Consider the following 14,730-nt stretch of genomic DNA (forward strand, 5'->3'; position numbering starts at 1 on the left):
CTTTCATTTATTAATTATTCCTCTTCCTGACAGTTTGAGACATGAAGGGTTCTGGAAATTTAATGCATATCTTTTAAAAATATGAGCAGGAAAATCAAAGAACTAGTGAAAAAGATTCAATAATAACCTACACCTAAAATATAAGATACAGGGTTATTCTGTATCGTTTAGCAAAACCTTAAAGAATCAATGACCTGCAGAAGTAAAGTTAGTTAAAGAGTTAAACTTGTTAAACAAATGTTGACTGAAGACAATAATAACCTTCTGACCTCAAATCTAAATTAGATTCAATCTGTGAAGGAAAGAGAAAAACTAGTTCATATGGCAAGTTAAAAACACAATCAGTCCCTTATTAACAAACCAAACTGCTACTGAAAAATTCATTAGAAACTTTTATCAAAACCTTAAACTTTTATTTTAACCTCTGTTGCTCTTTTTCAAGCCCAGACTGAAACCTTCTGCTGGTCAAATCTTCGTCTCTCTGAAAACTGAGACAAAGATATTTTTATGGAAGAACAGGACAGCGCCACCATGTGCTTGAAAGGTCATATAGAGATTTTGTTCTTAGATGTGACTCTGGTGTCGACAGACTTCCTGTCACCAGCAGGTTTTGTTGTGTTGGAAACTTGTGAACAAATAATTTTGGTCCTCATCAAACTGGAACAACAGATTTTATCGACAGTAAAATAAATCTCTGTGTTTGGATGGAAAAAGGAATCTGGTCCATTAGACATTTTCTTAATGATAATGGAGATTTATTGTTTTATGATGAATTTTGTTTATTGTATAATCTGGACCACTCACGCTCTCAGTTTAACAGTAATGACCTCTGACCCCTCTGAGGTCAAATATAAACATTCAACCAGCTAACCTTCAGTTACTTCAACTTTTGGATTTGTAATTCCAACAGACGGATCTAACTAACTTTATCTTTCCTGTCCAACCAAATAAAAACTCCATTTTAAATTTGTTTCCTGACTCAGAGGTCAGTAAGTGGAGAACCACTGACCTTAAATCTGAGTCCTAAAGCTGAACAAGTTCATTTTAAAATCCTCAATAAAGTTTTTCCATCCAGGGAATTTTTACCTCAAAGATTCAACTTTGACACCAACAGCTGGACCTTTTCCAACAACAGATCATCTTTTTCATCGTTTTCTCACTGGAACGTTTTGGAAACGTTCAGGTCTGGATCTGGTTCCTCATCCCTTCAACAGAGACGATGTAATATTTGGACAGAAGAACCTGATTCTGAACAACCTGCTGAAATAGAAAACCTGACTTCAGTTTTTAAAAATGGACAAAACCCTTAAAACTGATGGGAAACAAGCAGGAAATCAGCTGATAATGAACTGAGTCTATCTGATGAGAACTAGTTGACCTCTGACCTTTTCTGTTTGTTTTTGTTGTTTTTCTTTTCCCTGTTTGATGTCTGACTTTTTTTTTTTACTGTCATCTTATATTTTTATGTTTGCCTTCAGCCTGTAAACCTTCTTCTTAAACAACTTGCCACGTTGTTCAAAATGTTTCATAAAACGCAGATAAACTGTTTCTTCTTCTCATTTATTATTGAACCACAGCGACACCCAGCGGCCAGTCGAGGTACTGCGTCTTAAATCATCAGATTCTTTCTGAAAATCATCGATCGATCAGGTTTAATCAAACTGGAGAACCGGAGAAGAACCGGACCCACCAGAACAGCAGCAGAACATTATGACCACCAACCTGTGAGAAATTAAACCCTGACAGGAAACTGGGAGGACTGGAGCCACTGGTTGGATGGAAGAGACCAGAATCCAACCAGGAACAACAAACCAGTGGCATCTACTGGGAGGACTGGTGAGAGACGAGTCGCTGGAACCAGAACCTGAGGCTCTGATCCAGAACCTGGATCCAGGGTCCAGAACCTGAACCCTTTGACCCCTGAGGTCACTGAGGTCACAGGGGTCAGTTAGAGAGAAGATCGGATCAGAACCAAGTTCAAGTTTCTGGTCGGGTTCCGGTCAGGTGCTGGTCGGGTTCTGGTTGGGTTCTGGGGTTCTGTCGGGTTTTGGGGTTCTGTCGGGTTCTGGTCGGGTTCTGGTTGGGTTCTGTCGGGTTATGGGGTTCTGTTTGGGTTCTGGTCAGGTTATGGGGTTCTGTTTGGATTCTGGTCGGGTTCTGTTCGGGTTCTGGTCGGGTTCTGGTTGGGTTCTGTTCGGGTTCTGTTTGGGTTCTGGTTGGGTTCTGTCGGGTTCTGTTCGGGTTCTGTTTGGGTTCTGGTCGGGTTCTGGTTGATATCATCACTCATTCTCCATCAACAGTTGGATCTGATTCCTCTGACATTTATTCACGTTTCCTTTAAAAGATAAATTTCATCCGTCTGATGAAATTTATTTGGTGGATTTTAATTACAGAAAATTAAAATTTTAAAGTGATTTATTTTCAGAAAGACCAAGAAATAAATTAATATCAATAACAGGAATAATAACCTTATGGGCAATAATATCTGATATCCGTATAATAAACAGGAAGTCATCCATCCTGTCCTGCATGGATTCAACCAGAACAGTCATTAAATTACATTAAATTAAAAATTAATTAAATGTAATTAAATCTGTTAAACTCTTCCTGCTTTATTATGGAGTGAAAATCTGTAAAATCTCTCCCTCGCATTTTATGTTTAAATAAATTAATTGTTTTGTATATTTATAGTTGTGTTCCTAAATTTAAGTGTTTTTTTTTTCTTATTTCTTAATTGTAAACAATATTTATTATTTTGCTATTTTCTCCTGATTAAACTTTTCTCTGTAGTTCTGTACGGAGTCTAAAATCTGTTAACCAGCTAGAGGCTTTTATTGTGAAAATATAAACAGCTTCCTTCGCTCCGTGCGCATGCGCATTCACACCTCTAAACTCAGCTGGGAAACCTCAGACTGGATTAGCTGCTTTATTTCATACCCCAGAATGGACCCGCCGAACCGGAACCGCTCCAACAGAACCAGATGGGTCTCCTCCTCTGGTCCCACCGACCCAAAGGTCAGAGTTTATCACACTGGGAGCTCTGTGGGCAGACACGGAGCTCATTAGCTGCACTGGTCATCAGATTAACTGAGGCTCTGGTTAAAACGCTGCTACAGACAGAATGTAGGTGTCTGCGCCGATGCCTGATGAAAACATCAGAGTCACAGCGAGCAACGCGCTCACTGGTGTTCCAGATCAGCTGGTTATCAGGTGAACTAGTGTTAAAGTTAATCTGGTCTTCAGGTTACCTGGTGCTTGTAGGTGTCCTTCTGATGCCTGATTAAATCACGAGCTTCAAACCACTGATAATTTCTACTGGTGTTTTAGTTAAAATGGTAACCAGTTAAACTGATGCTCTAGCTGATTTAGGGTCAGGTTAGTGTTTTAGTTGATCTGGACATCAGTTTATCTGCATGATGTCGTATATTAAAACACTGCTAACACTCTGACTGGTGTTTTAATTCGCTTGGTAGTCAGGTTGACCTTGTAGCTGATCAGGTTATCAATAGAACTGGTGTTGTAGTGATTTTAGTCATCAGTATCTGCTTCTGCTGCTGTCAGGGTTTATGAGGGTTGTCTGCGCTGATGCCTGATTAAAACATGGCAGCCTGACTGAATGGTTCTTGTTGAGGTTCGCTCCTCTCAGATCATGGCTCCCTGCTGTGATCCACAGGCTGCAGCTGGAAGGTTCCTGCTCAGGTCAGGGGGGTTGAAGGCGACCCACCATCGCTACACATTTTTAAAAGTAGAGCACATTAAATATGCTCAAAGTAGTAAACAAAATGAGGTAGAATCAGACACCAACTTCAGCTTGATAATACCAACCAGGCTCTGATTTTTGGAAACCATCACGCTCTTTGTTCTGTCTCCTCCAGAAACCTGAGAACCAGGAGGGGAAACGCCACTGCTGTCCCCACTGTGGGAAGGTCTTCAGCAGAGCCTGTGGCCTGTGGAGACACCAGAAGATCCACAGAGGAGAGAAGCCGTACAGCTGTGGTGAGTGTGGGAAGACGTTCGGCCAGGCGGCCCACCTGAAGCGGCACCAGAACATCCACAGCGCGGAGCAGAGCTTCCTCTGCCCACAGTGTGGGAACACCTTCACCCAGAAGGAAACCCTGAAGCTGCACCTGGAGCGTGTCCACGGCCGCCTGCAGCCCTACGGCTGTCAGGACTGCGGGAAACGGTTCTCCAAGCGCAGCAACCTCAAGGTCCACCAGCTGCTGCACAGCGGAGAAAAGCCGCACGCATGTGAGGCCTGTGGGAAGAGGTTCAGGGACCGCAGCCACCTGAGGAACCACCGGGTCACCCACAGCGGGGAGAAACCCTTCTGGTGTGAGGAGTGTGGGAAGACGTTCACCCGGCCCGGTTCCCTGAGGAAACACCAGAGGAGCCACACCAGGGAGAGACCGTACTGCTGCGACATGTTCTGCAGATGAAATGTTCTGTTCTGACCCAAAGAGGACAACATCCTGAACCAAAATAAAGATTTAAAATCTCAGATTTTATTCTCCAAGTCTTCTGTTTCCAGATCAGAACCTGCAGGTACACGTAGCTCCTGCTAACTGTAGCCCAACTGAAAACACAGTGCAGGCTGTTAGCCTAGCAGCTAACAGACATAGCTAGCAGAGCAGCTAATTCTCCTTGTTTATCAGAACTCTGGACAGATAAAAACATGATCTGTTTTATTCTTCGTGTTTTTACAGAATTATTACAAACAGAGCAGCTAAAGCTAAGTGTTTCAGGTGAACTGCTCTCATTTTCCTTCTTTTTCTTGCCACTGAGTTACATAAAATAAACGTCCCGTCTTCTTAAAGCTAACAGTAGCTAACAGGACGTAGCTCTGGGCTGCAGTGAATCAATAAAGATCAAACAATATTTAAACATCAAAACTTTAGATTATTGGATATTCATTTAAACTGTTTTCATGGTACTAAATAGATCAATCAATCAGCCAAAAGGGTATTGATTTCTAATTTCTGATCTATTTCTAATTCAGCCAACTGGTTGGTAAAGAGACGATGATGAAGATGATGGACAGGAAGTCCAGAGGAAGAAAACGAGGAGTCGGTCTGGAGTTTTTGTTCTTTATTGGAAAAACTCTCCTGGATCAGATCATGATGTTGGTCCTGCTCACACACAAAGACACACACAGACACGCACCCTGACAGACACACACACACACACACACACACACACACTCTCTCTCTCATACAGGAATAAAAAAGTAGAAAGCTGTGCTAGAAGAAGTCCAGGTCGTCTGGAGCGTCCAGGTCTCGGTACTCGATGATGGACCGCGGGTCGCCCCTCAGGCCCCTAAACACAGACAGAGGTTCTGATTGGTCCAAACAGACACAGAGGTTTTGATTGGACCACCGGCCCAGTTCTGTGTACCTGCTGCTCCTTTGTTTCCCTGGAAACGATCCTCCTCCTCCTCCTCCTCTGAAGTTGTCATAGTGACCGCGGCCCGGCCCGAACTGGCCCGGCGCCAGGTGGGGTCCCACACCTGTGGGTCCAAACAGAGCGTCAGCCCGGCTCCGCCCCCTGCGGGCTCCGACCCGGAGCCTCACCTACCTGGGAATCCGGGCAGCGGCGGCCTGACGCCTGGAGGGTATCCCAGAAGGCTTTGCTGCTGCGGAGACTGACCAGGAAACGCCGCCATGCCTGGAGGACCGGCTGGGGGCGGAGCCAGAGGAGGGGTCAGAGGTCAACCGGCCAACAGCATGCTAATGTTAGCCTAGCCTACATCAGAGGCCAATCAGGTACCTTGAGCCGGCGGTGGGAGGGGCTTGTGCTCAGGGAGGGTGGGTCTCTTGGCGTCCAACAGGAAGTTGTTGAAGAACTCCACTTCCTGTCTGACGGCGGTCACCTTCTCGCCATGTTTGTTCAGGATGTGTTTACGGACGAACTCTGGGGCCTAAAACAACAACATCACCGTCAGGCACCGTTACCGTGGCAACCAGAGAGGGGCGGTGCCTCACCTTGAACTTCTTCCCACTCAGAGGACAGAGCCACTTGTCCTTACTGAGCTCCTGGGTGTTGGACGCCAGGAACGTCTCCACCTGGGGACAGGAGACGCATCAGGAGAGACAGACAGGTGGACGGGTAGAGAGACAGACAGGTGGACAGGTACAGTACCTCCTGTTCCGGGTCTTTCTTTCCGAGCCGAACTGCTTCCTCTTCGCTCAGCGTCTCCGTCGGTGAGAACAGAGGAGCCAGACGCTCCTCACACATCCTCAGGTGTTCAGTCACTGTCCAATCAGAGCACAGCACCACCTTCATCATCATCATCATCATCATCATCACATTAACTGTTCAGGTGAGGTCTTAAGCTCTGATCAGTGGAAAACCTCAGGGTGGGTAAATAAACTCCTGCTGTTTTCTCCTGTAGCCTCCCTGTACTTTAAAGGGCCGGTGTTACATTTATTTATTTATGGTTATGTGTTTTTCAGACACACAGCTCCATTTTATTGCATAATCAGTAACTAGGTCACCTTCAGGTAAATCAGCGCTTCTCAATTCCGGTCCTCAGGCCCCCCCTGCTCTGCTTGTTTTATATGTATCTCTATTTTAGAACAGCTGATCCAAATGATTGCACGACCATCAAGTACTGCAGAAACCTGATAATGACCCGCGGATTCAATCCAGGTGTGTGGCAGAAGGGGAACACCTAAAACATGCAGGGCAGGGGGGCCTGAGGACCGGAATTGAGAAACATTGAGTTAAATGATGTATATATCAAACATGACTTAACAGAAAATTAATTTTGTAAATTGGACCTCTGTCTCTTTAAGAAGCTCCTGCTCTCTCTGAAGCTCCGCCTCCAGGAAGTCGTTCCCAACATGGCTCTTCTATTAATCCTTTAAGGTTTTTACCAGCTGCTCTGAGCAGCTCTGAGCTCAGCAGATGTTTGCTAATTGCTGCTGGCTAGTCTGGAGGAGCTGCGGCTCGGAGGCGGGGCTAGGTCCACCCAGGTGTTTTCAACAGCTGAATGGTTGTCATGGAGATGAAAGGATTTCTGAAACATGAAAGAATCAAAACTCCAGGGAAAAATGTGGAGTTGATCCCGTACTTTAACTAGGCCGTGCGGCTCACCCTCTGCTGGAGTGATGCGGGCCACCGGCAGCGGGCCCCGGACGTGAATGAGGCCGCAGCGGTGAGGCATCTCGTCCTCAGCAGGATACTCGCAGAAGTTATAGTAATCCACAGAGTGAACGAGACGCAGGTAGAGCAGCAACCGGTCCAGAACCTGAACACAGCACCGGGTCAGAACCTGAACACAGCACCGGTCCAGAACCTGAACGCAGCACCGGTCCAGAACCTGAACTCAATCAGAACCTGAACACAACACACACCGCCACAGGCCCCGCCCACCTGCAGCAGGTTCTGGTCCGTTTCCACGGGAACGTCGGCGGCCTTGGGGTCGTCGTCGGCGCCGGCCCCCGCGGCCCCGATAAGCTCCTCCTCCTCGGCGCTGACCTCCTCGATCAGATAGTCGGTGATGTTCTGCAGAACCGGGTTGGTCTCTGCCTGCAGGAACAGAGGCGTTCTGGGTGAGTGGGTCGGGTTCTGGTTCCGGTCGGGTCCGGACAGTTCCGTACCTGTGTGGTCCACAGCGCCCCCCGCTGGTCCAGGCTGTGGACGAGCCGTGCCGCCAGCCGGACGTCGTTCCTCGCCACGGGCCGGTGGTGCGTCAGGCCGTTGACGGTCCGGACCCGCCGGCTCAGGTCCCGGTTCACCACTGGCGCCAGCTCACAGTCCCTGAGCTGAGACAGCAGAACCGGCAGTTAGCGGCCCGGTTCTGGAGGTTCTGACGGCTCTGACGGAGCTCTGGGTTACCCTGACGTTCTGCAGGTTCCAGCAGGTCTCCTTGATGTTGACGCTGCGGTCAAAGGTCACCCAGCACCGCCGGAAGAACCTGCAACACAGACAGTCAGGACGCCGGTTCTGAGCTGGTTCTGGCCTGGCAAGAACCGGGTCGACCGGCTGAGACAACCAGTACCTCCGCTCTGGCTGAGGGTCCGACAGCGCCACCCGCAGGAAGCCGGGGTACCTGCGACACAGCTGCAGACAGGAAGTGGGTTAGAGGTCAGAGGTCAACAAGATGTTGAGACAGGACAGGGTCGGAGGTCAGAGGTCAGTCTGAGCCAGACAACTGTGGCTCTGGTTTTAGTCTGGTCTGGGTTCTGGTCCGGTTCCGGTTCTTACGGCGGTGACCTCGTCCTTGGCGACCTCTGGAGCGATGCTCCTGATGAACAGGGAGGTGGTCAGGTGCAGGGGGCGGGGCGTGGGCGGAGCCTCCTCTCTCTCCTGATGGCGCTCTGAAACAACAGGAGCACTGTGACCTCTGACCTTTAGGGCGGAGCTCCGGCGTGTCTCTGGGGTACTGACCCTCTTCCTCCTCCTCTTCCTCCTTGTCAGAGTGGGAGGAGTCGGAGTCGGAGCCGCTGCCCTCGCCGCTGTCCGCCGACAGGCTGCGCTTCCTCTTCCTGCCCTGAGAGGAAGAGGCGGGGTTACTGACAGTGGTTACCATGACGATGAAGGAAAACCCTTTAATAACTGCAGACATTTGGAGTAAAACTGATTCACAGAATCGTTTTGCTTCTCAGCAGAACAGAAGCAGCAGTGCATTCTGGGTAATGAGTGCGCCAGGACAGCAGGGGGCGCTGTGACCATTCAGCTCAGATTAAACCACCAAGCAGAACTTCAGATGCATAAATCAAACATTTAAAATATTTATAAGTTTCAGGATATTTTTTATATATTCAACTTTTTTTAATCTGCTTTAGTTTAACAAACTACAAAATAAATTAAAACCTGGAGTAGATTTTTCTATTTTTATTTATAAAACAGACATTTCAATAAACAAGTTTACTTTACGTTGTTAAATCTGGATCAATAGATCTGGATCAGTAGATCAGTAGATCTGGATCAATAGATCTGGATCAATAAATCAGTAGATCTGGATCAATAGATCTGGATCAATAAATCAATAGATCTGGATCAGTAGATCTGGATCAATAGATCTGGATCAGTAGATCAGTAGATCTGGATCAATAGATCTGGATCAATAGATCTGGATCAGTTGAGTTAAATGTGTAAATATAAGTTTAGTTTAAATCTAGTTTGTTTATTTCTAGTCAATGAATAAAATCATCTACAGATGATCTTCACAGCCATCAGGAACAGAACCTTCAGAACCAGGAGGATCCGCGGGTCAGAACCAGAACACCTGATGATGACGATGATGAAACTCACCTTCTTCATCGTCTTCTCCTGCTCTTCCTCTCTCTCCTCCTTCAGGCCGCCGGGATCCTCGTGGTTCTGGAGACGACATGAGACCGTCAGGAGGTTCTGATGGACCCAGCAGAACCAACCAGATCAGAACCAGCTGGATCTGGTTCTGAAACCCGGCCCGGTTCGTCCCGTTGGACTCGGGGTCTAAAGTTTTAGCTCCTCTGACTGAATCTCAACGTTCTCTGAAATAACTTGATAAATAACAATAGAAAACATTAATAAATGATAAATAATAGAATGAATGAAAACCTGACGTTGGTTTCTTGTGGTCCAACAGAATCATTTAAACTGATAAACAGAACTGGACGGAGCAGACAGCCTGACTAACTCAGCTTATAGTTCTATAGAAAACTCAACAACAGAAGAAGAGATTCTGCTAAGTCAGCAGTGAACCGCCTCATGGTTCTGGTTCTGGTTCTGGTTCCGACCTTGTCGGGTTCCTTGGTTCCCTCAGCGCCGTCCAACCCGTCCCTCTGACCGCCGGCCGCCTCCGATCCGCTCTGAGCGCCACTGCTTCCCTCCTTTGGAGCCGCCTGGCTCTTCTCTGCTGCGTCTCCGCCGCCCCCTGCTGGAGCCTCCAGGACCTGCAGGTCAAAGTCCGTCCCTCCCTCCATCTTGATCACAGCTGATCAAGAAACCAACAGGACCGCGTTACCCAGAAGCCCAGTCAGGACCACATTACCCAGAATGCCCCTCCCTACCTGCGTCCAGCAGCTTGATGATGGCCGCCTCGTGCTGCATGTCCAGAGAGACGCCGTCCAGCCAGCGGTTGTCCAGCAGGAACAGGAAGACGGCCAGCCGGGTCTGCAGGGCGCCCAGAGACTCCGCCCTCTTGGCTGTGATGTCATCAGGGTGGTACTTGGACCGGAACCACTCGTGCTCTTTGTGCTGGATGAAGAAGTCCTGCAGCTGCTGGCGCCGGAAGTCCAGTTTGTACTGATTGTAGCGCTTCACCGCCTCCGTCTCGTCCACGCTGTCCTCCATGTTCAGCAGGAACTCCTGGGGTCACACAGAGGTCATACAGAGGTCACACAGAGGTCACCTCTGTGTTCTGTTCCTCACCTTGAAGCTCCTCATGCTGGGCGGTCCTGGAGGCGGCAGGTCCGGGTCCAGCAGCCCCAACCTGCAAACAACACAAAACCATGAGCTGACCTGTGACCCGGTTCTGACCCGGTCCGGCCCCGTGGTTCTAACCCGATGCAGTAGCTCACCTGCCCTGCAGGGGTAACCCTCCAGGGTGGGGGTGCAGGTGGGGGAAGTCATGGTGCCAGGCCTGAGGCCCCGCCCCCGGAAACGGAGCCCCGCCTCCTCCGTAGGGCGGCTCGTAGCGGTACGGCTCCCCCCGGTGGTCGTCCCTGGAAACACATGGACTCTTAGCATGCTGGGTCACATCGGATCAGAACCGGATCAGAACCGGGTCAGAACCAATCAGAACCTCACCAGTCTCTCCTCAGCCGTTTGTGCTGCGGGCTGATGTGTCGCGGCGGGGAGAAGCGGTCCCTGCGGCCGCGGTCGTAGTCCCGCCTCCTCTCCCTGCCGCGCTCCCACTCCCTGAGACCAACAGAACCAGAACCATCAGAGGGTCCACAACAACTCACAGAACACTGAAAGAACTGCAGAGCCAGACTGAGCCGGTACCAGAGTCACCCACTGGTCCAATCAGAACCACCAGGTTCTTTAGTCTAACTGGAACCTGAAGATCTTTATTTTTCATCATGACGTCAATTTTGATTCATCGTTTCAACAATAAATCAAAATTAATGTCTGAACTGTTTTACTGTCAGGACAGTTTTAGTATTTTATCCTCAATAAAATAAAATTTAAATAAAGTCACTATGATGGTGAACCTGAGGAAGAACCTGATGAAGAACCTGATGAAGAACCTGAGGAAGAACCTGAGGAAGAACCTGAGGAAGAACCTGATGAAGAACCTGAGGAAGAACCTGAGGAAGAACCTGATGAAGAACCTGAGGAACGCGGAACGTTTCTACTGAGCAGCATTTGTGTTGGTGGGACTGGAATCAGTGTGACACAGCTACTGACAAATCAATCATCAATATGTCTTATTATCACTGATCGTTACCACAACAATAAACTTTGAGTCCGTATCGCCCAGCAGTACCGTCACCATGACGACGCTGACCCTAACAGGAAACGGTTCTGTTCATTCACTCTGCTCCGGATCAGTAAATGACTTTAACTGGTTCTGGTTTTCCACAGAGTAAACTAAACGGGTCAGAACCAGAACCAGAAACAGGAGTCACAGCCTGGTTCTGGTTCTGCAGCGTTCGGACCTGTCGGCCCAGTCGTCCCTGCGGCGCTCCTCCCTCTCTCTGGACCGCTCCATGTCGCTGCGTTCCCGCCTGAACTTGTCCCGTCTCCGACGGTCCAACTCGTCATCGCTGTCGCCCATCTGAGGGAGACACACAGTTAGAACCGGACCAGAACCGGATCAGAACCAGAAACTCTGGTCTGTTGACTGTTCAAACCAAAACAAACTCTGAGGTTTCAGACACCAGCAGAAACATAAAGATTTATTATTATTATTTATTGATATGTGGATTCCAACATATTGATCATAGCTAATCAGTGATCACCAGGAGCTGCAGCAGGTGAACTAATTCACTGCTTTAGCATCAACAGCAGCTGCACACAGCGAACGGACTGAAACTAATATTTATGATTATTGTTCGATTATCTGAAAGATTCAGTTTGAGGAGCTGCAGATGAATCAACCTGGAACCAAAACAACGGAGAAACTTCTCATCTAGAATATCCTGAGATGTTCTAATAAACTGAAGCAGATTATTAATCTGTGATCATAATGAATAAACAGATCTGAGCTCTTCTTCTCCTCTGCTAGCTCTGTTAGCCTGTTAGCTCCTCGCGAGCCGCGGCTGTTTTCGTTAAGGTGTTAAACTAAAAACATCCAATAACTAACAGCAGATTTTATATAAAAAGTAACAAATAATATTTCATAAAATCATTTATTAAGAGGGAGATTCCCGCTGCAGAATGTTAGCATCAGTTTAGATCTGAGGCTAACAGGCTGCTTAGCATCAGAGCTAACTGAATAAACTTCTCCATGCGGGATTCATGCGTTTATCTGCGTTCATCAGCATTTTCTCCTGATTAGAATCAAACTTTATCAGGAGGTTTCAGTTCAGTTTACCTGGAAAAGCTCCACTTCGACTCCCAGAAGCACAAACTAGCCGCTAAGCTAACAGAGTGCCGCCACAGATCACTGTGGACCAACGACACTTCCGGTTGAGCTAAGCTGCGTACGAAAGTTAGCTTAGCACCTAGCGGTAAAATCAGGAACTACAAGCTGGCTGATGAACTACAAACAGTAAACCTTCCTCTCCGGCTTCATTTTAGACAGATGGGATTTTAAAAAGAAATGTATTTCCCCAGGGCGTTTTATTTTACATATTTATTACACAATTAAACAAGTTTCCATAAAAACTCATACATTTTTAAAAGGCTTTTTATCATTTTAAGTGTCCAACATGTGCATTTTTTTCAGCCTACATAGATTTAATATTGTAAATCTATGTAGATTTACAATATCTACAAAATCAAACCACAATGACCGCGCAAAGATAAATTATAACATCTGAAAATAACCTGAAAAAATAAATTTATGCCAGATAAGTATATTTTATTATTTTCTTTTCATATTGTTTCATTTATAAACTCATTAATTAAATAATTATTAATTGGCTCAATAAATAGCTAAACTATTTATTGAGCCAATTTATTCATAAATGAATCAAATCAGACTGAATTGGCAGAGTTATTAAAAGTGTAACTGAACAGTTTGGATCTGTAGGGTTCTGAACTGGGCCTGAGGTTCTGCTGAACCACCATCTTGGTTCTGGGTTGGTGGAAACATGACAGCAGTCACATGACCCGGTTCTGGAAGCTAAACTGGAACAGCATCCACTAATCGCCGTCGTTTAAACTTTACTGTATTCTTTACTTTTATATATTCATTTCAAATTTCATCTGAAATGAGCAAGTTGATGTTTAAATTAAACTTTATGATCTTTATCTCTTCAGAACAAAAACATGTGCAGCTCTTCTGCAGCGCAGGGGGCGGGGCTTGAGACAAGGCGGGATTAGAGGGGCGGGGTTTAAACTGGGCGTGGTCATAAACGGGGCGGGGCTTCTGTGTGCGAAGCTCCATGGACTCAGTGGTTCAGTTTTCTGGCTCAAGTTGTTCAGCCTGATGTGGAGGTAGAAAGAGGAGCAGCAGCAGCTCTCCTATTGGCTGGCTCAGCCTAGGGGGAGGAGCCAGAGACCTGGAGGAGGGAGGAGCAGAGGGACAGTGAGAGAGGACAGAGACACAGAGGGACAACAGAGACACAGATGGACGCCCTGCAGGGGGTCAGACCTGTCGTCCTCGTCCAGAGAAGACGGTGGTCAGTCCGCTGTGCTTCTGGACGCGTCTCAGAGGACAAGTCTGTCTCCTTGTCAGCTCCGACAGCAGCTCTGGACTGGACAGGGACAGACCTGGACAGAGACGGGTCAGAACCAGTTAGGGTCCAACAGAACCAGAACCCACTGGTCCCTCTATCTGGGATCATCAGGGTCTAAACCAGTGTTTTCCAACGTGGGGGGGCCGCCAGGGGGCGCTGTGGAGGCTCAGGAGGTGGAAGATGAGAGAAAAAAAATAAAAGCAAAAATAATAAAATTTGAATCCTATAATTTCTTTATCTTGTATTCTAGTTTTTGTTTTCTGTTTCTCCATCGTTCTTTTAACTAAAATATAAATTAAAATGTTTTTCTGAAGCTCATTTCCTGATTGGCTGCCGGTTCCTCCGGTTAGCTTAGCTAGCTAGAAATGGAAAGTTTCTCTCCAAAGATAATATTTATGCTGATTAAATGTAATAATTATTGAATATAAACAGTAAAGTTTGTTTCAATGTTTGGTCTGTGGGGTCAGAGGTCAAAGTTGTTCAGATCAACTGGTCTAAACTCACCTGTGGAGGCGTCGGGCTGCCTGGGAGGGGAGCAGGGAGAGTGAGGGGGCGGGGTCAGCGGGGAGGCGGGGCTTCCGGGGAAGCAGGGGGACTGAGGGGGCGGGGTCAGCGGGGATGCGGGGCTTCCGGGGGAGCGAGGGGGCGGAGCCTGTGGGGAGGGGGAGCGTAGGGGGGAGGCAGCCGGGGAGGCGGGGCTTCCGGAGGAGGGGGAGGAGCTTAGCGTGGAGGAGGCGTCGCTCCGGGACTCCAGCCTCCTCAGGCGCTCTGGAAGGAAGGAGACGGAGGTCAGGGCCAGGACGGAGGTTCTGGTTCCGGTCCGGTCCGGTTCTCACCTTTCAGAAACTCTTCCTGGAGCCGCCGGCTGGTGATGGAGAAGAGCGGGGGCGGAGCTTCCTCTGAGGAAGAGGAGACGGGCAAGGAAGGGCCTCCCACAGACCTCATGGTGGCGCTG

General features: G+C 47.8%; 2 protein-coding genes and 1 long non-coding RNA gene across 3 annotated transcripts; 1 reads left to right on the forward strand and 2 right to left on the reverse strand.

Moving 5' to 3' along the window:
* Positions 1 to 2,847: 2,847 nt before the first annotated feature.
* On the forward strand, positions 2,848 to 4,498 carry LOC114140631 (gastrula zinc finger protein XlCGF49.1-like). The gene is made up of 2 exons (XM_028010746.1): positions 2,848 to 3,015; positions 3,876 to 4,498. The coding sequence occupies exons 1-2, from the start codon at positions 2,872 to 2,874 to the stop codon at positions 4,434 to 4,436; spliced, it is 705 nt and encodes a 234-aa protein (XP_027866547.1). The 5' UTR covers positions 2,848 to 2,871; the 3' UTR covers positions 4,437 to 4,498.
* A 568-nt stretch (positions 4,499 to 5,066) lies between these two features.
* LOC114140541 (serrate RNA effector molecule homolog) lies at positions 5,067 to 12,613 on the reverse strand. The gene is made up of 21 exons (XM_028010565.1): positions 12,467 to 12,613; positions 11,589 to 11,707; positions 10,735 to 10,845; positions 10,506 to 10,649; positions 10,357 to 10,417; positions 9,996 to 10,293; positions 9,723 to 9,919; positions 9,256 to 9,321; positions 8,389 to 8,491; positions 8,206 to 8,318; positions 8,000 to 8,061; positions 7,837 to 7,915; positions 7,599 to 7,763; positions 7,372 to 7,527; positions 7,093 to 7,246; positions 6,136 to 6,248; positions 5,979 to 6,059; positions 5,764 to 5,914; positions 5,572 to 5,673; positions 5,392 to 5,503; positions 5,067 to 5,313 (listed from the first exon to the last, which is right to left on the reverse strand). The coding sequence occupies exons 2-21, from the start codon at positions 11,705 to 11,707 to the stop codon at positions 5,238 to 5,240; spliced, it is 2,463 nt and encodes an 820-aa protein (XP_027866366.1). The 5' UTR covers positions 12,467 to 12,613; the 3' UTR covers positions 5,067 to 5,237.
* Positions 12,614 to 12,712: 99 nt separating this feature from the next.
* LOC114140674 (uncharacterized) lies at positions 12,713 to 14,369 on the reverse strand. The gene is made up of 3 exons (XR_003594625.1): positions 14,280 to 14,369; positions 13,691 to 13,809; positions 12,713 to 13,598 (listed from the first exon to the last, which is right to left on the reverse strand). It is a non-coding gene; the product is annotated as an uncharacterized LOC114140674 (long non-coding RNA).
* Positions 14,370 to 14,730: the final 361 nt, after the last annotated feature.

Source organism: Xiphophorus couchianus, chromosome 24, assembly GCF_001444195.1.
Source record: "Xiphophorus couchianus chromosome 24, X_couchianus-1.0, whole genome shotgun sequence".
In the NCBI taxonomy this organism is placed as follows: Eukaryota; Metazoa; Chordata; class Actinopteri; order Cyprinodontiformes; family Poeciliidae; genus Xiphophorus; species Xiphophorus couchianus.